General features: G+C 38.5%; 1 protein-coding gene across 1 annotated transcript in view; it reads left to right on the top strand.

Moving 5' to 3' along the window:
• The window catches only part of RIMS2 (regulating synaptic membrane exocytosis 2), a 387858-nt gene that overhangs the window by 253093 nt on the left and 112401 nt on the right, over positions 1–22364 (top strand). The window contains exons 14-17 of the mRNA XM_033063078.1: positions 4179–4226; positions 11614–11744; positions 15496–15667; positions 16189–16342. Of these exons, the coding sequence (XP_032918969.1) occupies positions 4179–4226; positions 11614–11744; positions 15496–15667; positions 16189–16342 (505 nt within the window). The remainder of the gene's footprint in view (positions 1–4178; positions 4227–11613; positions 11745–15495; positions 15668–16188; positions 16343–22364) is intronic.

The following is a 22364-nucleotide window of genomic DNA, read 5'->3' on the forward strand; positions in this document are numbered from 1 at the left end:
CAGGAAGTGCGCCTTATAGTCCGGTGCGCCTTATATATCGGCAAAAATTCGGAAATTTGCCGACACCCGGAAGCGAACCTTATAATCCAGTGTGCCTTATGGTCGTGAAATTACTGTACTTGAATATAAGCTTATTCAGACCGTGGTCTAGATCCCTAAAGGATTTTTATATATTAATAGTGCTTTGGAATAGATTTCCTTATGTTCAGTATGGTGTTGGCTGGTTCAGCTGCAGCAGTGCCACTGTAGTGTTCAGGGATGTCTTTGTCTGTTCAGTCTTCCCTGCTTTGCTCTGTGTTTTCTTTGTGGAGGTTACAGTGTCAGTCTAGAGCTGACTAGTAGGATTCACCACAAAGTACACCATCTCACATAGACAGGAAATCTTTACATTAATAATTATTCTGCCCAAGTACATATTTAATTGAATAAATTATGTCCAATTACAGTAAACTATAATGTGTTATAACTTACTAATACAATTTATCCATATTATCTGTGTTTTATTTTATAACATTTTTTATTCATGTTGTTTTTCAGGAGGGTATCTGACAATTATAGTTTTTTTTCTTATTTACTTTGTCTCATTCCTGTTTCTGTATTTTTTTACTGAGTTGTTTTTCCTTTAATATAATTTTGCGAAAGTCAAATATATCCTTTTTATGTTGGTGCTCTTAACTACTGAATTTTGGCTACATTTTTGATACAGCATGAAAAGTATAACTTGAAATGCTTTTCCAATAGTTAGGTTTAGGGAACAATAGCATAACTATAAGACCATCTAAATGGATACAAGTATAAAATCACATATTTAATTTTTAAATTTTTAATATTTAATTTTTGAACTGGTGGAAGTTCTAGCAGAAAAGTGATGCCATTTATAAAAGTACAGTAATTTCACGACTATAAGGCGCACCCTTTTGACTAAAATTTTCCCTGGAACCCGGAAGTGCGCCTTATAGTCCGGTGCGCCTTATCTGATCTACAAAGTTCAAAAAAATTGCCTACCCGGAAGTGCGAGCTGCGAGCCACGGGGGGAGCCGGCAGGGCCATGGCTGCCAGGTGGAGGTGGGGCGGAGCAGGGGCGGGCACGCCCCGGCCCTGTGGAGGCGGAGCCGCCCCTCCAGAGGCACGCCCCGGCCCCGTGGAGGCGGAGCCGCCCCTACACAGGCACGCCCCGGCCCCGTGCAGGCGGGATGGCCCCTCTAGAAGCACCCACCGGCCCCGTGGAGGCGGAGCCACCCCTCCACAGGCACCCCCCGGCCCCATGGAGGCGGAGCCGCCCCTCCACAGGCACCCCCTGGCCCCGTGGAGGCGGAGCCGCCCCTCCACAGGCAACCACCGGCCCCGTGGAGGCGGAGCTGTCCCTCCAGAGGCACGCCCCAGCCCCGTGCAAGTGGGACGGCCCGTCCAGAGGCACCCCCCGGCCCCATACAAGCGGGACGGCCGCTCTAGAGGGACCCCCCGGCCCCGTGCAAGCGGGACGGCCCCTCCACAAGCACCCCCCGGCCCCGTGGAGGTGGAGCCGCCCCTCCACAGGCACCCCCCGGCCCCGTGGAGGCAGAGCCGTCCCTCCAGAGGCACCCCCCAGCCCCGTGCAAGCGGGACGGCCCCTCCACAAGCAGCCCCCGGCCCCGTGCAAGCGGGACGGCCCCTCCACAAGCAGCCCCCGGCCCCGTGCAGGCGGAGCCGCCCCTCCACAGGCACCCCCTGGCCCCGTGGAGGCGGCACGGCCCCTACAGAGGCACGCCCGGGCCCCGTGGAGGCGGAGCCGCGCGTCCAGAGGCACCCCCCGGCCCCGTGCAGGCGGAGCCGCCCCTCCACAGGCACCCACCGGCCCCGTGCAGGCAGCACGGAGGGGCGGCGGCCATAGCCCGGCCCCGGAGAGGCAGCGCGGAGGGGCGGCGGCCATAGCCCGGCCCCGGAGAGGCAGCGCGGAGGGGCGGCGGCCATAGCCCGGCCCCGGAGAGGCAGCGCGGAGGGGTGGCGGCCATAGCCCGGCCCCGGAGAGGCAGCACGGAGGGGTGGCGGCCATGCCCCGGCCCCGCCGGATGCAGGCGGGCCTGGGGCCCCGCGGCACCGCCCCTGCCAGGTACAGGCGGGCCCGGGGGCCAATGACTGCCGGGTTGAGGCGGGGCCTCGGCCAGCAACCGCGCGGAGGGAGCTGGGGGCGGAGCCTCGCTGCAAAAAAAAAGTGCGCCCTATAGTCCGGTGCGCCTTATCTGATCTACAAAGTTGCGAATTTTGCCAACTCCTGGCGGGTGCGCCTTATAGTCCGGTGCGCCTTATGGTTGTGAAATTACTGTAATCTATTTCTCTGTACACTTGAACCACAGAGCCACTTCAAAAGATTTTTCATACATATTCGGTTTATAAAGCAATAAAGTTTTATTAATTATATTTGTAATATATGCAGCATTATAAAAAGCCTTTATTGTACATTATGAGGAACCTATATATGAGCACATTGAGGAGATAAGATCAAGGACAACACATGCTCCCGCTCTCCTTTCACATGTTCTTTTTCCTTTTCTTCCACCCCTTTATACCTCTATACATTTAAATTGCTGTTGCTCTAACATCAAAACCTGGAAAGTTCTAGATAGTGCACACATGTGTTGATTTTCCTCCATTTCCAAGGCCGAATATGACAGGTGAGGATCCTTGGTGCATGGTTGGAGAGATTCTGTGCCTCTTGGGTTTGCAATATCCTGTGATAATTTATTTTTCCGTTGTAAAATGGAGTTGAAGCAAGCTGAAGATCTACTTTCACTGTGACTAGGTCGCATTCTGATACCCTTAACTCTGGGCTCTGCAGTTCTGCTCATGCAGAGTGGCAGGTAGAGTGCAACTGCTGCACCTTGCAGAATGCAGGGAGCACATCAGACAACCTGCGATCCAGACTGTCAGGTTTTCTTGTATATCCCCTTTCTTTGGTGTAAGAACAGATTACGTCACACATTTTATAGAACAGATTTCTCCAGCATCTGTGCATGCCAAATAAGCAAGGAATGTGGCAGAAGCATCATCCCAGTGCCTATTTCCATACTTTGGGTACATTTCTAATAGAAGTGAATATTGAATAGAAGCGGCTTTCTATCATTTTGAATTAGATCAATAATCTTAGGAAAACTGAGCAGAGGTAAAGGAGATTCCAATCTGTCAGATGGCTGTGATTGTTGGAACCTACTCCATGCTGCTGTTCTCCCACTCACCAGCCCTCTGAGGTATCAACACATGCTGCTTTTCCTGTCCATGCCCCATACTCTGTACCAATTTTGTGCCACTCCATTAGCTGTTGCCCTGAGCTGAAGGTGGGGAGTGGTTCTTTGGAATTTGCAGCTAGTCCAGGAATTTGTGTTGCCTGTACTTCATGTAGTCTTGATGTAGCCACTGAAGGCCACAAGGCTGGATGTGGTCTGAAGTGTTACAGCACAAAAATATGTTATAAATTCATCTATATCTGCAGTTTGCTAAACTCTCTAGATCCCATTTCACGCAAGAGTTTCGTGTGTATACCATGTGTCATTTCTGTCATGATTGCTAGGGAATTAAAAATCCATAGATTGTACCTTCCCCTGTGTAAAGTTAATACCAGAGAGCACTTTTAATTGTTTTCAAAGTATTTAGGAGCACTTTTCATAGACATGAGTCTTAAAGTTGCAAAAAAAAAAAAAAAAGGAGAAAACCTTTTATTTTACTCACTTTCCTAAGCAACCAAATCTGTCAGTGCGTGAATTGTACTTGTTTCTCTCTGAATATGCATGTACAATCTCCCTGAAAGTGATCAACCTTAACTTATGTTTTCAACCCCACTTTTAAATCACACTTTGCTTATCTGTTCTTTTTGTTACACGTTATTTCTAAATCTACTGTAAATGTTGTCTTTAGACTTGCAAAGACAAATTCTTGCTCCTGGGGAATCAGTGGTAAAATTCCTGCTGACTTCCCTAAGGCAAGAATTTCCACCAAAGGGTTTTGATATGATTTGGTAACAGATCTGCAGATTTAATTTATGCATTGCATTAAAATACTTTTTGTTAGATAAATATGTTGTTGGTGTAAAGCTGTGTTTAAAGTAATAGTTATGTGTCTTTGTTTTTACTTTTGGTCTTTTAGTTTCCAGCGTGTTGTCCCTTTTGGTTTTGTTTTATTGCTTTTTCTTTAATTTTGCTTACCAGAGCCAAAGCCTTAGTAGAAGAACAACGCCTTTTGTTCCTAGGGTTCAGGTAAAGACTTCGTCTGCCTGACAGAAACTAAAGTTGTGGGGTTTTCTTTCGTTTGTTATGGAAAATGCATAGTAGGAAAACGTTACATTGTAGTCCGTTTTCCCATATTTTGAGTGTGTTGCTTTAAACCATATTAACAACTTTCATGTCATCTTGTGAGCAGCTTGTACAATTCTGCATGGGGGTTAAAATATTAAATTAAAATTTAAAGAGACAACTAGTTTTAGTTTGCTGTCTGCCTAATATTGAACTTATACAGGTTTCAATAGCCATGATGGATATGCATCCCGCATACAAAATTTGTGTACTGGTTAAGCAATAAATTTTGTGTTTGAGTTTATATAAAGATTAATGTCTCTTTAAATCATTCATTATCATTACTTAACATATATTTTTTTGCATTTTCCACATAATAGTAGCACCTTGAGTAGAAGATGGGCAAAAAATTTGTACCTTGTTTAAATAAACAAATTTCTTGTGTATGAAACTTGGTTCTTGCCTTTTTAAGTACATTGATATAACCAAGACTCTACTTGAATAAAAAATGAATTTTCCCATTGTCTTACTAAATTTATTTAGCTTTGATATTCTGTTTAGGTACAAGTTGTTTGCCTTTTTTTCATTAGGAAGCTCCTAAGGTACTATAGATTTATGCAAAAGTAGGTTTTGCTAATGTGTTACAATGCTTATCTTGCTTTGCTGCATGTTTTTCATTTTTTTTTTTAGAACTAGAATACTATCTGATTTTCTTACAAAATATCTTTATGGAGATGTTAATAATTTCTGTGGCAGCTTTATAAATGTTTTTCTTTGATTGACTGATTGATTGACCAAGATGTAAAGGATGATCCAAGTGATCAGAAAGAGAAGACTGAATTCCATTATGAAATGGAAAAGAGATCATATATATATATATCTATAAAAGAAGTCCAAGCGAGACTGTGAATAAGACATCAAATATGAGTCTATTTCATAAAGTACTATTTTTATTAACAACATAGTGCTCTCAATATTATTCCTTACAGCTGCTTAAATTCAAAATTAGGAACTTCTAAAGGAAAAAGAGATTATAAAATAATGCCTTGATTGTATGATTAAGTTAATATATTATGTGCTATTGACATAATGTGGCTTTGTATGAAAAATTTAAACCATCCTTTAGCATGATTAAGAAAGTTGGATTCTGCTCATGATAATGAGATAGGAGGGGTACAATTACAAGTTGTTAAATAGTTCATACAGGTAAATATTATATAGTTTTAAAATATTTATTTTCTTTTTCTATATGTGCTAAATAAATTTTAAAATTATATGAGAGTTGATTTTTCCATTTAAAAAGGAAATCTCTGCCTGACACCTGCATGTTTCATGAAATACTATACTGCATAAATAATATGTAGTAATTTTTTATTTTAATTTCATTATACAAAATAAAGACATAGACATAAAAATTGTCAGTTCTACTTAGACTAATATCCTTTAATGGAAAAAGTATTTTGCTAAAATTATTACGGTAGTTGAGAAAAGAAGTGTCATATTTGCTAGAAAATATCTAACAAGAACTGAAAACATTTAAGGCTTACTTGCTCACCCCTTGGATGGATTATTTTTTTACATTTTAGGTAAGAATTGTCCTTAGCCCTAGTTTTGTCTCTACACAATCAATGCCTGTGGAGTCCTTGTGGACATGTCTGACAGGTTTTTTTTTTTTGCATAGCCTTGTAATAGTCAACACTAAACATAAGGGTTTTGACAAGGGTTCCTGAAGAATTCAAAATTATGACCTTGGCAAAATCTTTACAACTAGTCTGAAAAAAAAGTCATCCATATGCCCGCTTTTAGTAGTGGTAGTAGATAGTTAAAAAAGATAAATGTTAGATATATTTAACAAGCAGGCTGCAGAAAGAAGAGGAATTCTCCAGTGGTCCTCAAACAAGGATATTTGAAGCAGTCCAGCAGCAGTGCTGAACTCTGGTTACTTTTTTTTGGCATGACAAATTCACTAAATCAGAGCTCTGAGCTGCTGTTTATGGTTGTCAGGAAGTATACATTTCACTATGGGCTGTGGTCTAACTGTGTCTGTAGAACTCCTTATAAGAATGAGAATCACCAAACATTCTGTTTATACTTATTTGTTTCATTGCTCTCAACAGGAAATGCATATCTTTACTCTTGCTTGCATCTTCTTTACTTGTTAGTCTGAAACTGATCCTTTCTGGCAAAAGCTCCTCTTCTACACTTCCCTCCATGTCAGTCCATTCCTCTTTTAGCTCACTGGATGATTTCATAAAATCATCATTATTTTATTGGGAAGACAAACACTCGGTTTCTTTCCTATCAAAAACCCTCTGAGCTTTTACTAATTTTACAGTACCTGTAAAAGTGTATCTTTCTTTCCTGAAATTTTAGATTCAGTTTAGGGTACCAGTAATTTTCTAACTTGCAGAATGATGTTTTATGTATCTTTCTAGAGAAAAATCTGTTCTTAAAATTGCATTTTCTATGCAGTATCTCTTGTTTACTTAGCAAAGCATTTTTTTGAGCCACAGTTGCCTCTGGGTTTTTTCTAACTTCAAAAATTTCAATCATCCATTTGGCTTTAATATAGAACATCAATATATTTGGTCATGTATAAAAATATGTACAAGGTAAAACCACTGAAAAAGAGATTTAAAAAAGAAATATCGATTGACTCAACCTAAATACTTTTACAATTTTCTGGCCTTTATATTGTATGAGCTCTTCCATTTGACAGCCTTTTCTTGTAGTTGTTCAAGCATATCACACAGCAGCTGAAGCAGAAAGCAATAGTAGTTTGATTTAGCAATCCTCAGTACTCAGAATTTTTTAGGGGTATGTTCAACAACATTTGAAACTGGCCTCAGCTATGCCAAAGACATCACCACCTCAGGGCAGTTTCAGCATCTACATAAGCTTAAGTCCAATAAAATGATTACTGCAAGTATTTTTAAAAATAATTTGAGACCCGTCTTTCCAAACAACAGGTCCTACTGGTATATCTTTTGTTTCACAATAATGTGAGAAAGAAAAGTAGTATATAATTTTAAAATAATCACATAATAAGTATCTATGTAGGTTACATGAAAAATTATAATGAGCAACAGAAGAAAAAAAAATGCCTGGCCAGCTGTCTCTAAAAGCCAGTGATGTTTGAGTAGGTTGTGGTGGTAAAAATCAGCTGTCGGGCAGATGGTCTCTCCCAGTGGCACAAGTTTTTGATCTTTTTCATGAGATTCGTGAAGTAACCTTTATATAACAAAGAAAGAACTGTAGCATAGGATTTAAATCTTCAAATATTCTCTGTTTCTAAATCTAATCTTATTCAGTTACAATTGAAGATATGCTTTTCCTGTATGTGTTGTACATAAAACTACATTAGAATTGCATAGTTTAGCAAACACTCAAACATTCATGAGACTGGAGTATAGGAAGTGCAACAACAAAGTATTATCTAGATCTTCTTAACTGGTTCCCTTATGCTTTGTGTTAGAGGGGTTCTTATACATGATTACTTCTTTTCTACACTCTGACCTCAGTCAGTGCTCTAAAATTTTTACTGAAGATGAGATCTAATAGAAAAATATGAAATCTAGTAAACTGAATTTATGTCCTTAATTTATATAACTTATATACTGCTGTACAACTTCAAGTAAGTTTGAGGTGCCTTGAGGAAGAGCTTTCACTTGTATAGTTGAAGGAAAGATCTAAGTAGCTCATTGCCTGCAGTGAGTGATCTACCCAAAAAAAAGACACCTAAGCCATGAACTCTATTTTAAACTACTCCAGAGGGTGAGTTGATTCTCCAGGGGAGGCACCTTCTACTGAGGCTGCAAAGAACCAACCTCAATCACTGTGGGATTCTGTGAAACAGGAATGCTAGCTAGATATACTAGATACCTGCTTCCCCACTTCTCAGAATGCAACACGAGCAGTCAGCTTTTATACACTGTTGTCTGTGTAGGAAGCTTATTCCAGAAACAGGACATGTGCTGTTTAAATACCTTTTAGACTAAAGAGATTGAACCTGTGTATCAAAATAGTGCCTTTATCATCAAGCTATTCCACATCCCATTCTTCTCTGGAGTATGAAGTCTCATCTGAAGCGGAGACACTTTTGCCTGGGAATACAAGTGTGTGGTGTCATCAAAACATGCTTACATTTAACACAGCAGATTCCAGACTGGATACCTAAAATGAGTATTGCTCTTGTATAGACCACTATTGGTTAAAAACCAGAAAGAATGAAACTGGGGTCAGACCCACATCTCTATTTCCTCCAATCATCTGATTCCAGAAGAGTTCCTTTTCCTGATCCCTGTGGCAGTTATTCCTAGCTGGCAGCCTGTCTCAAGGAGTGCAGCAGATGCACCCCTCTGTGAATAACAGACCATCTCAGTGCATCTCAGTATCAGGATGCACTGAATTTAGATGCCTGTTTGCCTGAATGTAGGTCACAGCAGAAGCTTAATAAAGCATTAGGTGCATGCCTGGCTGGTGAAGGAGCCCAGGGAAGGAAAGTATATGAGGATGTGTGTGGTTAGTCTCCAGGACTTCAATGCAAAATGGGAAGAACTTCAGAAAGCATTCAGGATGCACCACTTTCTAAGTGAATCTTGGGTGCCTACATCCTAAGTAATCTGGGTAGACAAAGTTCCATTCAAGAAGGTTTTGTGCAGGAGTTAGTCTACACATTAGCAAGCATAATTTTTTATGTAGTGTATCTTATGTGGTGTTAGTTTAGCTTTCCCTTTCCTTCATTTAGATCAGAATTGCTTTGTTGAAGTTTCTTAGATGTTCTAAACTTATAAAAGTGTGAGTGTGTATAAAAAAATCTTGTTAGATTTTTGTTCATCCCAGTCTCTCTCTCAACATATTTTGTGCCAGTTAGCATGGCTAGTTCTTTTGTCACCTCATGGCATTTCTCTTATTCATTCTATTTTGGCCCTTCTGTTAATCTCTGGTCCCTGACATTAGTGGTTCCATTCTTCCTGTGTTTCACCAAGAAGTATCCTTCTATTTTACTTTCACTGTAATTATAAAGCAGTTTTTTATTTGTCCCTTCTTCCTTCTTCTAATCCCATAAGAATGCCATCCCATTCTCTCCTCTATGGGCTTCTTTGACCATTCTCTCACAGTTTCTTCCCTTCTTCTCCTTGCATCCTAGTTAAATGACTGCTTGGGTTACAAGTATCTGTGCTGTGTATTGGAGTGTGAATATGGGAGAAAGAGAGCTTTACGGTCTTAATTATGAGTCCCGACTTATCCTGTAACAAGGCAAATTAAAGTGCATTACAGCAAAAATATGCCCATTAAATTCAAGTTTTTCCAATTGATTTTTTTTCAGAATATCAATAGAAAAGTAGAAGGTATAAATCCATGCAAATATTGAGCTCTTGTTCAAACCACACCTATTAAAGCATCTCAATGAAGTGGTGTCAGATGATTTCAGTTTCCGCTTAAGTAATTCTCAATATTTTGACTGAAGTTTTCACGCAAAAAATCGGTCTGAAACAAATATAGTGAAGAAATATTTAGCTTGCATATGAACATACAATTCTGGTTGTATTTTTGGCACCTATATCTACATGATTTCACATTCATCGGTCACATTTTGTCATAGTGTCTGTATTACAAATATATTTCATTCTCCTTAAACAAGCATAATTTTCCCCAAAAAGCAAACAAATTTGATTGTCTTCAGTGCTATTTCCCTTGAGATGTGGGACTAGCCAAGTCTCTCTTTTGCTTCAGGACTCCCAAGGAAGCCTGTGGGTGCATACATTCTGTATTAAAGAACATTTAAGTTGACTTGCACTTCAGAGGTCATTAAAGCTGTACTGTTGGTACAAAGCTTTCTGCTTTTGATCTGTAACTGGATTGAGATAGCTAGAATTACAGATAGTTCTCATTGTAGAAAAAATACTCTCAAAGCCCCTGCCTTGAAAGAATGTAGGACCAACATCTAAAATTCACACACACATGAGTGGCCAAAGGGCCCTTTAACTATTAGTACCAGAAACCTATAAAGTCTGAAGCAGGGCAAATGACAGGGTAATAGAGGACAAATATCCCATTTTTAATATCCATTCAAATGGTTGGTGGCTACAGGAATTGCAAGATCTGAAGCAGTGAAGGAAGAAGTACACTGCCACCAATAATTGAGTTGGTGTGTCTTAGTGTAATCTCAATTAGTGAAGTATTAGGAATGGCAGAGAGCTAAATCAACCTCTTCTTTATGGGTTAAAAGTCTTGAGAAATACATCAAGACTTTTCTTTAAGAGCCTGCAGTGTTGAAGATGAGGAGCTATGATAGCAGATGAAAACCCTGTCTCTGAAATTATGTGAGATGGTTTCCACAGAAAGTGCACCTTTCCCAGTTTATGTCTACCTTAGCTAAGGGTATATTCATGCCCAAAGATGTGTTGCTTGGTTAGGTGTACAACTGGGCATTATCCTCTCTGATTCCATTAAGTTCAGGCAGGGCCACTGTTTTCTTTAAATGTCCTAGTTTGCCCTGTCTCAGGCAAAGTCCTCATGAAGAGAGTGTCCTCACAAGCTGCAGTTAGTGATACTGCAGTGCTACCACCATGTAGCTCAATGGCTCCTGGCTGTTTGCAAGGCTTTGTTTTGCCCTAACTGCACCATTTCCCTCTTCTGCAGGGACTGCTTTGAAGTAGGTATGTCCCTTTCTTGGCTGATGTATTTCGCAGTCATAGAACGCAAACTGAAATAGCGAAATAACAGCTTGTAATGACTGTAGTGAAAAAGGATAGCAAATCAAGCCGTAGACTGGTTAATAACAATTTCTACAAATGAACAATAGTGGTTTTTACCTTGTTGCTGAGTTGGACTATGAAAAGGGTTGAACAACTGAGCCTTCCTCTCTTAGTATTAATGGAGGGCTTATATGATTTCAGAATAAGTGTATATATGTTGAAAAATATTAAGTGATATGAAATATTTATGGGTTTATCCCATAGTCGCTTTAGCACAACAGCAGATGAAAAATGAATTCATTGTGCATAAACTCCTCTGAAATGTATATATATGAAACCACACATTAGTAATGCAGGTAATACAATATGAGGGAGAATAAAACAAGGCAAAGCACCATGTGAAAGAAAAATAGTGTGAAGTAAGGTACTTATAGTGCAGGGTTTTTAAAAAAGAGTAACTCCTGGTATATACTGAAGCTATTACAATATTAACTTATTTTTATTCTTTGTTATAAATGAAAAGTAGAATATTATATTTTCTGTTAAAATAATCAATATGAATAGAAGCTCATGAGCAAAATTATTTTTAAGGATTAATATACAACTTCATTGCAGAAATGAGTTCACTAATTAATATTTTCTTCCTACAGATAAAGCTGTGGTATGACAAGGTTGGTCATCAATTAATAGTGACCATACTGGGAGCAAAGGATCTTCCTTCAAGGGAAGATGGGAGGCCAAGGAATCCTTATGTTAAAATTTACTTTCTTCCAGACAGAAGGTAGGGTGAACGCAAAGACAAGGGATATTTGAATTAGTCTGATATTCGGGTGACATGCACAGCTGAGTTTATCAGTCATATTTACGTGAAAAAAACTTACAGTAATTTCACGAATACAAGCCGCACCAAGTTGACCAAAATTTTGGTGGAAACCTGGAAGTGCGGCTAATATTCCGGGGTGGCTAATCTATTAACAAAATTCTAAAAGCTGCCAACACGGAAGTGAGAGCCCGCGGCAGCCCCAAGCCAAGCTGGAGCCTGGCCGGCCCCGGCAGAGGTGGGAAAGCCTGGCAGAGGCGGGGCCAGCAGTGTGGGGGGCGGGCGGCAGAGCCTGAGCCAGCAGGGCGGGGGAGCCCGGGAGAACTGGGGCTAGCAGTGCAGGGGAGCATGGCAGAAGCAGGAAGGCCGGCGGGTGGGGCTGCCTGGCAGCGGGGGAAGCCCAGCATAATCGGGGCCAGCAGCGTGGGGGAGCCCGGCGGTGCGGGGTCCTGCAGTGCCGGCCAGGGCGAGGAAACGCGGCGGCGGTGCAGACGGGAGGGGGCGGCCGGCGAGCCTGGTGGCGGCGGCGGCGGCAGCCCTGCCGGCGGGGCGAGCGAAAGCGCCGCCGCTCGCGAAAGCGCCGCGAGCGAAAGCGCCGCCGCGAGCGAAAGCGCCGCTCGCGAAAGCGCCGCCGCGAACGAAAGCGCCGCCGCTCGCGAAAGCGGCGCAGGGCGGGCGCGGCGCGGGGCGGGCGCGGCGCTCGCGAGGCGCGGCGCGGGGCGAGCGAAAGCGGCAGCGGGGCGAGCGAAAGCGGCAGCGGGGCGGGCGGCGAGCCCGGCGGCGGCAGCCCTGCCAGCCGGGCGAGCGAACGCGGCAGCGGGGCGGTGCTGACGGGAGAGGGGGGCCAGCGAGCCCGGCGGTGGCGGCAGCACCACCTGGCCAGCCCCGCCGAGCCGTGGCGCTGAGCTGGGCCACCCGGCCCCGTCAGCAACCATGAGCGGGCCGAGCCTGCCTGGCCCCGCCCCGAGCCAGTAAAGCCCACTATGCCGCGATCCTGTTACTAATTGGCCAATTTGTGAAAGCTGCGCACGGATTCTCGCGACGAACGAAAGTGCGGCTAATATTCGGGGTGCGGCTTATCTATTGACAAAGACAGCAACATTGTCGAGGCACCGGGGGTGCGGCTTATAATCCGTGCGGCTTGTATTCGTGAAACTACTGTACATTGTTGAGTTCTTGTGTTGAACATGCTGTGTAACAGCAAGGTGTCTTTGAACACTAAGCACAAACTTGCTTTCCCTGGTTATATTATAAAATACTGAATAGAAAAGGAAAGATAAACATATGTCTTTGCATGGGGATCTCTTATTTGCAAATAATGTTATTATCTAGAGCAAAGAAAATGCTACACAGTTGGGTTCATAAATTTCTGGGCTGATGAGTCCCACCTTTATACAATAAAGCAGTAACAGGTTTGGCATCTGAAACCCACAGATTTCTTATTACAGTATAAGTGAATTACTCACCTGAGAGTTCCCATCTGCCCTTTGAAAACTTCCCCTAAAGCACAGGACTCATGTTAATCTGGATGGTATCATGTATGCACTTAGGGAAAATTAAACTGTAGTAGGAACCCTATTCCTGAAAAACTCCTTCACTTCTTAGTCCATGATTTTCTATGTTTCAATTTAGATGTTGGGAAGAACAGCAGAAGAGATCATATGTTCTCCAGCTGATTTTTTAAATTGATATTTTTCCAGATTGTATCAGTAGGGGAACATGTTTACCTTTATTTTATAATGTGCCAACCAAATAGTTGAAAGCTTTGTCACTCGAAATAATAGCTCAATGGATTTCTGAATATGTAGAATAGGATGTAACTTGCATTTTTACTTCCTTTGCTTTTCCAAATAGCTAAACTGGGAAGATGCTAGCTATCTTCAGTACCATTTAACTTCAGCGGGAATTAAAACTGTTTAATATTTTGGAAGACATTGCTTTTCTGCTTTCATTGTATACCATATGTTGACATGCAAATTTGCTGTGACTGCCTAATTTGCTGTGTCATTGATGATTAAAAAGTTTTGGATAGATTTTCTTGGACTCACCAATATTTGAATTGTTGGTTTAGATCCCTAGTTTATTCAAACTGCTGTAGTGTGTTTGTAGCTGCTGAAGCTGTGCTAAACTGAGAATCAGGTCTCCTTCAATTATCTTACCTGCTTTTTCAAGAGTAATGAATGATTAATAGTCTAAAAAAAGTGTTTGCAATGTTTTATAATCTAAATTGTGATAACTAAAAAATATATTGACATTAAATTTTATTAATCTATATTTTTTCCCAATTTATGGGAAGTATTCATCGCTTTTCTTTAGTTGTTTTATGTGTTTATGACCAGCAGTGTGTCTTGTAGAATTGTGGGTTTTTTTCTGATGTGGAAATTAATTTTTCTTTCCTTAGATTTAAAAGCTAAGTAAGCAACAGTACATTTCTTGTGTAGTAGAAAGAAGCATGCTAGAGGTAAAATACAGTAGAGTCAAGCATTTAATTAGATGAAGATGCTGAATTTTCTTTGATTAAAGAAACTTCATTGAAAAATGTTGTACAATGTACCATTTCAGTTCACAAGGGTAAACAAATTTTTAGCATGCTAGAAATAATTTACATGTTTTTAACAGTGTGTCTAAAAATATTTTTTCTTAGGTAATTTTTTGATCCAACTTCCAAGTAACAGTTCAGAAATACAATGACTTTATTGCAATTGCAAGTATTAACAAATGGATTGTGTCTGCATTATCTATTAAAAAATCCTCATAAATTAGTATTGCAGCTGCATAATGCAGCAATCAGGAGGTTTAAAATAAGCATTGTTATGGGGACTCTTGTCAGGATTTTCAGTAGGAGGAGTGTGGGTGTTTTCCAGCAAAAATAGTTTCAATCAGAAAATATTAATTCTTTCAAGTAGAAATATTCTGCAAAAGACATTGCTTTCAACAGCACCCTGGAGGCAGAGCCAAGGCTGCCAGGGTAACCTTGCCTGGAGACCTCACCTCGTAGGGAAGGTGCCCCTTCAGCCTGGCTGGTTTATTGGAGTCACCAAAGGATTTGGGAAGCTGTTTTGAGAGCGCCGTTTGTTGCAGTGTTGCTGGAAAAGAACATGTAACTCATTTTTGGGGCTTCTGGTTCCCCAGGTAGATAAGGAGCCCTTAGTGAGGAAAACCCTGCACTGCCCCCAGCTCCCTGACCATTCCTTCATGTGAGCCTGCTGCTCCTTCCTGCTCTGCAGTCAGAGTGAGCCACTCTAGGACTGGAACTTGAGTGAACCAGCTGGCTCATTTTCCTGAAATGCAGGTGTTTGCTCTGCCTGGTGTTGTCTGTTGTCAGACTGTGTCTTGTGGAAATTCCAGTTATGGAAGTACATTTTGCTTTATAAAATACTGCTTCCGAACTAAAAGAAAATACACCCAAAATCGTATGAAAAGACTTGTGGTTTTTGGGGAATATATTAAAATTGGAATTGGCACATAAACTTGAAATCACCTAACCTTAGCTTTTAATATTAACTTATGAATTATCCTCAGTATATGTACTGACTTTCTAATAAAGGAAATTATAGTAATGTATAATTATAGTAATAATTATTACTGTAATTTATAGTACCCATGATCCTACAAGCTGAACTGCTGATTTAATATTTCCTATTTTCCATTATTTACTAAATGCAGTTTAATGGTATTTTGAACATATTTAATATTTAACTGTTTTTTTCAGTGATAAAAATAAAAGAAGAACAAAAACAGTAAAGAAAACATTGGAACCTAAGTGGAATCAGACATTTATTTATTCTCCAGTTCATCGGAGAGAGTTTAGAGAACGAATGTTAGAAATCACTCTCTGGGACCAAGCACGAGTTCGAGAGGAAGAAAGTGAATTTTTAGGAGAGGTATACAAGTATTGGTAGTTGCTATAGAAATACAGTTGCTCACATATGCATGTATAGATACTATATTTTTGAAAAAATTACTAACTGTGCAAAGCAAAGCTGATTTTAATGGCTCTATTTTTTCTTTCACTTAATAGTAAATAGCGATCTCGCACATATCCTGATATGAGATTCTTTCTATGTATTTTCTCTTTTAGTAACAGCATGAATGTGGTTTCTCAATTTCTAATTGTTCATTAAAATCCATATTATCCATAGTTGCATTTTACTAGTACTTTGGAAGGTTGCTCATTAACTTATTTGAATGCTGTAAAGGCTCTCATAAGGTAATAAGGGTTTTGTAAAAGGTTTTTTGGTATATTTAGCATTCTGAAAGGCACAGGACATTCTTTCATATTAAAGCAAAGTTTTTATATAACTTCAAAGTCCTTAGCAATAAGAGAATTGTAGAATAAAATTTATATTTTAAAATATTCTGTTATGCAATGCTTCCCCATTTGTAACCATTCTTTCTTTTTTAGATTCTTATTGAGTTAGAGACAGCATTACTAGATGATGAACCTCACTGGTACAAACTTCAAACACATGATGTCTCTTCATTGCCACTTCCCCATCCCTCACCATATTTGCCACGCAGACAGCTCCATGGCGAGAGTCCCACACGGAGGTTACAAAGTAGGTTATTAGTTATAGTTATATTCATTCTATTGTTATATTAGTGATTAGTTTTACACACTGTGTACAGTTAATTTGAATTAGTGCAAAATAAAATCTATTAAATTCTTGCAAATGGAAAGCTGACAGAATTTTTTTGTTGATTTGTAGCTGTTATGAATTATATAATTTGTGCTTACTGGTAAGAGTTTGACAAATGCTACAAATGATAACAACCACTGTGCATTGCACCATTTTTTTTCTTACAAGACAACTCAGTTCAGATCCTCAGCTGGAGTGAATTACCTTGGATTTTGCAATTTGCTCTTTTTATCATGAAATTCTTTCTTTTGTATTATGTTCATAATTCCATTGTTTAAGCAAAAGTGAATTTGCAGAACCTCTCTATTTAGCTTATGCTTCTTAAAGTAACCTGTATATAACATCATATGTCGATAAATTAATGCCATGGCCTGTTGCCTTGCTTTGAAACTATTTTGTGTGCTTAGATTCACAAATGGAATTTCTATAAAAATTCTACTTTGTGGAGTTTTTTATACTTAATCCATAGTAGTTATCAGTAGATGTTTTGAAAATAGAGTATATAAAATATGACATTAAAAATAGATACATAAGAATAAGACAGTAAATCTGGCCTTTCAATACTTCATGGTTTCCCCAGTTAAACTGTTCAGTACTGCCAGTGATTTAAAGCTCTTCTTCACTGAGTAAACTTTATAAAATACCAGTTGGCAGTTTTATTAAAAAACCCCAACAAACTAAATGAATCAACCAAATTATTAAAACCCCCAAAACGCAAAAGACTCACCATCACCACAAAAAACCAACAAAAGAAAACAAAACCAAAAAACAACAAAGAAAACCCAAACCCAAACAAACCCCCTCCCAACAACACAAAGGAATTTCAACAACTGAAATGAAATTTCTAAGACTTACTTGGAGTTTCTTTGAGTCATTTTATGTGAGTGTGTGTGCATGTTTCACACAAACTCACAAAAACTTGTGTGTGAAGTCATGAAAACTAGCTTGGCTATTTCATCTGTTCTATGTAGAATCTTTATTAGATACCCCATTGTATACAAGTATTTCAAGCAGTTTGTTTTGCTTCTGTGCACTTGATGGTGAGAAGGATTAAAATGCTCCATATCATAATATTCTGAGGTAGACACACTATCAGAGACTTACAGAGACTTACACTGCATAGCCTTGAAGTTGTAAGATTATACTTGTCCACAAAAGGAGGAAAGAAGTGATAGTTAAAAGGTAACGAGTTCTATTGCAATTCAGTCCTCTTCAGTTTACTCATATGTTATGACAGTTATTTAACTAAAGTTTTTAAATTATACTTCTTATATGATTGATACCATCTTTTAACACATTTTAAGAAGTTAAGTTTCCATCTACAACAACTATTTTTGCAGACCAGTTGGACTTTTTGTATGTGAAATGAGTGAAATTCTGGTTTTCAGGAAATATTCAGTCCTGCAAACAAACCCTGTTTATCTATCAGAATTTCTGTCTGTGCAGTAAATAACTGCCATTAAGAATAAATTTATGTTTTATTTTTTAACATACTATAGTGATGTTTGAGTAAAGATCTGTTGGATGATACTGACTCAAAATTTGACAGACATTCAGTTTTTTTAATCTAGTAATACTACTATGTACTAATAAATAATAAAAAATAACTAATAAATACTAATACTAATAATGTGCTCAACTGAAAAATTTTGCATGCTTGTATGTAAATATAGAGGAAAGAACTTAGCAAAACTTCTGGTTTTGTGAAATACTAAGATCTGGTAGAGAAGTCTTGCTTTTCAATGAATGATTTGGCCTGGTTGTTCCCAGAGCACTAGTTTTTCAGCCTGAGGTTCTAACAACTTCAATCAAATAAGCAATTTGAGATGTTCACTATTATCGCTGGAGATTTCACATGTTCCTACACTAAATTATCCTATTTCCTTCTGTATGCAGATAGGAACTGGGATATATATTCACGTCTTGATTCCTTGTGTATCATAATTTTTAAACAGATAGTTTTTTTGGAGAACAAGGTATCCTGGAATTATAATCCTTGCTTTCTGGGGTCTGAGAAGATATACAATTGGAAATTTAGCATCTGATCAGAGCTCAGCTATGGCTGCAGAATCCATTTAGCAATGGGAAAGTACAATTTTTCTTTTATTGCTGTCACACCTCTGAAATGGAAATAAAAGTACTTCTTGATGTCCAAAGAGGTCATGCAATGTCCTACTGAGAGAGCCAGTACTCAACTGGATGAGGCTGTAAACAATGCAGTGTAAGTTGGCCAAGCCTGAAACAGGCATTGCACCAGATGGCTTCCAAAAATGCTCTTCCCAATGTAAATGTCATCACCAAGGGACTGGTGAAAGGGCAGACAGCACCTCTTAAAAGTGTTTGCCTTCTCAAAGTAAAATATTTATTCTGTATTAATAACGCATAGAAATCTAGGGTGTTTGCTTTTTTTTTTTTTTTGAGGTGTCAAAAGAATATGAAGTGAAAATATATTAGTTTCTTGTGTCTGAAGATGTTTTTGTATCTTTCTATAACATTCATGTATATGATGAAACAGAAGATGTTATCCAGCAGCACATTATGACAATGTGAAAAAAATCTCTAGAACAAGGCTTGTCTAGCATGTTTGTCAATGTTTTTCAAAGTACTTCTTAGAACTGGGCTGTTATTATGCAGGCTGATTTCAATTTTTGGGGCTGCAAAATCTGAGCAGTTCAGTCCTCCTACCTTTTGTTCTTTTCTGCAATGCCTCTAGAGAATTAGCGAGTACAATATGAAAGACTTTGTTGAATATGCCCAAAAATTGTTACTGTGAGAAATGACAGGAGACATTTTTTGAATTACAAGGTTGTTTTTTGTTTGTATAAATACACATTGGACATCCCAGCTTTTTCATCTTTATGATTGCTGAGTAGCGATAAACACATATATTTGAAGACAATACTTAAACGTTGCTCTCTATAGGTAGTTTAAAAGAACCACCTACACTTACCACTTCTATTCTCTTTTTAATATCACTGGATTGCAGTGTTCCTGAAGAAGAGCAGACTGTCAGCCCTGAAGAGAGAAGTTGTATTTACAGATTGCCAGTAGCAAAGTGCAAGCTTCCCACAGAGCCCCATATGCTGTTTTTTTTAGGAACCAGCTTTCAGAGACAGTAGCTTAGTTTCTACATATATTTATCTCTCAATATCTTTGAGTGGGCAGTGTGTTGTGGTACAGACTGATCTAAGTCAGCTGTCCACCTTCTCTATCCCAGTCCTCTGATCCATACATTCCATTAACTTCTAGTGATGAAGAATCATTCCTTTATTTCCTCCTTTGTGATTTTTGACAGATACCTACTTAGAAACTGGAACTAATATAGAACATAGGATTATGACTTACTAGCTCTTTCAGCTAATTATATTTCAGATTTTCATAGCCTGATCCAATGAGTATATTTTAAGCTTTTTCTTAAGTCAAATATGGGGTAATGAGTAGGTCTATTTATTTATTGTGCTCAACTTTCAAAGTGAATTTTAAAAATCACCTCATTTTCTCTAACATTTACCATAAAATCAGCGATACACCCAGAATTCCAGACAACGTTAACTAGAATTACAGCCAAACTGAAGTTTTGTTATACTGCCCCTGAAAAAAAATGCAACCAGAAAATTTAAAATAATTTTAGAGAATATTTAGGAATTCCTATTGTTGGTAGGTTACTTTTCCATCTCATATTAGCTAAGAATCTTATTGGAGAATCCATACAAAATTGAATGTGCTTTGGCTGCTGTTTTCATGGTTGTTAGGATCACTGGTAGGGAAGTTATTGTTAGTATTTCTATTTGTTGAGAAATGGTACAGAAATCAAGCAAAGTTTATGCCATAGGATTGTGTGTCTAAAATTAGTTCTTCTCCATGAGCCCAGAATACAGAGATAGAAATCAAATTGGATATGGCACATTTTTATTCCATTTTTTACAGTTACATCCATGTAATATGAGCATTTGTGCGGTATGAGCTGATATTGTTGAATTGAGAAAGAATAATGGGGTTATTTTTTATTTTGGAGAGCAATGCTTTTTTTAGTTTTATATTGATGCTGAATTTGTTTTAGAAGCAGATTTTGTTTTACTCCAAGTGTTTTAAGACTTCCCAAATATTTAGGATTAAAAAGTGGCACTACTTTTCTAAGTCAGATTCTTCAGCTTTAAAACTGAGCTGACTGAATTATTGATCTGCAGCCCACAGAGAGTGCAGTGTACAGTGCAGGGAACAGCTAAGTTTGCAAATGAGAAGAAATGTGAATATAAAACCCAGATAGTAAACCCAGAGATTTTCAGTTCTCTTGTTGCAGCATAGACCTGTACAGCAGCAGGTCTTAGCAGTTTTTAAATAATGTGAGAATTCACAATATTGTTTGAAAAATAAAAATTGTATATTTTGAGCGTCCTCAGTAAGGGAAAAGTAATAAATCTATGGGAGATAAACTCTGCTGAGAGCAAGATCTCAAAGATTTTACAAATTACAGTGTTTGAAAATCAACATGTAGAAGTCCAAAAAAATTTTTTTCCAAGATCTGAAAACAAGGAAAAATCAATGAAAATAACTATAAATGTAAATAAAGATACTTTGAAGTAGTTTTCTTGTAAAGGGAATTTTACTTTCATTACTTTTAGAATGAAATTCAATGACTCCATTCACTGAATTTCCTGATTCTCCAAACCCATAAAAATTCTGGAGAGAGAGAAAATACAGTAATGAGAACTTAAACTCTGTCCCCAGATTTCACTATAGTTATGGTATAAAAAAATCTGCATATAATCTGCAAAAAACTAACATTTATTTTTCTAAATTTTATTAATTTTTTGGGGTGGGAATAAAGAAAATCCATGATGTGTAAACAAATTGTTTTGAGTAGGATGAAAAGTTTTGTCATCTTTTCAGCTTTTTCCTTTGTGCATTTTTCCATCAGACTGTATTTTCTGCATCAATGCTGAGACCTTAACACAATAAAAATCATTAAATCTGCCTAGAAAAAAATCAAACTGATAGGCTGAATTAAAAAATAAAGACTCTCATTACTAATTAATTTTTGACATTTTTAGACTTGTCATTGCTGGGTGCTGACAAATTTTATTTTTTGGAGTTCTGTAACTCTACCATTAGATCAAGGAGGAATGTCATAACTGTTAATTTAATCCCTCTCTTCAATTATTTAAATGGTAAAGGTGTCAAGTCTATATTGTAGAACATCAGGATATACAGTTTGTAGTACCAATATCATTAAAGTTTAACAATAATTAATTACAAATGTATCTGAAACTTTAATCTGTGAAATATAAGCCCTTGTGAAATGATGGCCAATCTTCTTCCGCTGAAAATTATTCACTTCCTTGGAGCTCTGTAGAGGCTCATTTTACTGCAGAATCAGGATCTTGCTGTCTCAGCAATTTCCTGTTAGTTTGTTGTAAGTTTGGTAATAATTTTCAATGAATGTCACTGAACCTTACTTGAGGAAATTATAAAAATGCTGTTCACTTGTAGGTAAGTGAATTGTACTTAATGGAAACATGCATCAGTGAATTTTTTCCTAAATTATAATATGGAGCATTTTATGGTCAGTGGCACAGGCCATGATTAATTTATTATATGAATTTTACCCTAAAGAGAAAAAACAGCAATTAATTTTCTCTTTCATGCTTTTTTCTGTAGTTTTTCTCTTTCTTTTAATGGAGCACAGGCCTTGGGCATGTTATCTTTGTTTGCATGCATTGGTATTTTGTTCAGAGAATATAGATATGTAGACCAGTATTATATTTCTTGTACATCTATTATTTATTTATTATATTTTATTGTACATCTATGGTTTATTAAATACTTTAATTAAAAGGTATTTAACATGATACAGGGATGTCTAAAAAGGCCTTAAACTATCAAAAGATTTTTCTTTTTCTAATAAATTTACTAAATTAATTAATTTACTAAATTGTAAGCA

Source organism: Catharus ustulatus, chromosome 1 (genome assembly GCF_009819885.2).
Source record: "Catharus ustulatus isolate bCatUst1 chromosome 1, bCatUst1.pri.v2, whole genome shotgun sequence".
Taxonomy (NCBI): Eukaryota; Metazoa; Chordata; class Aves; order Passeriformes; family Turdidae; genus Catharus; species Catharus ustulatus.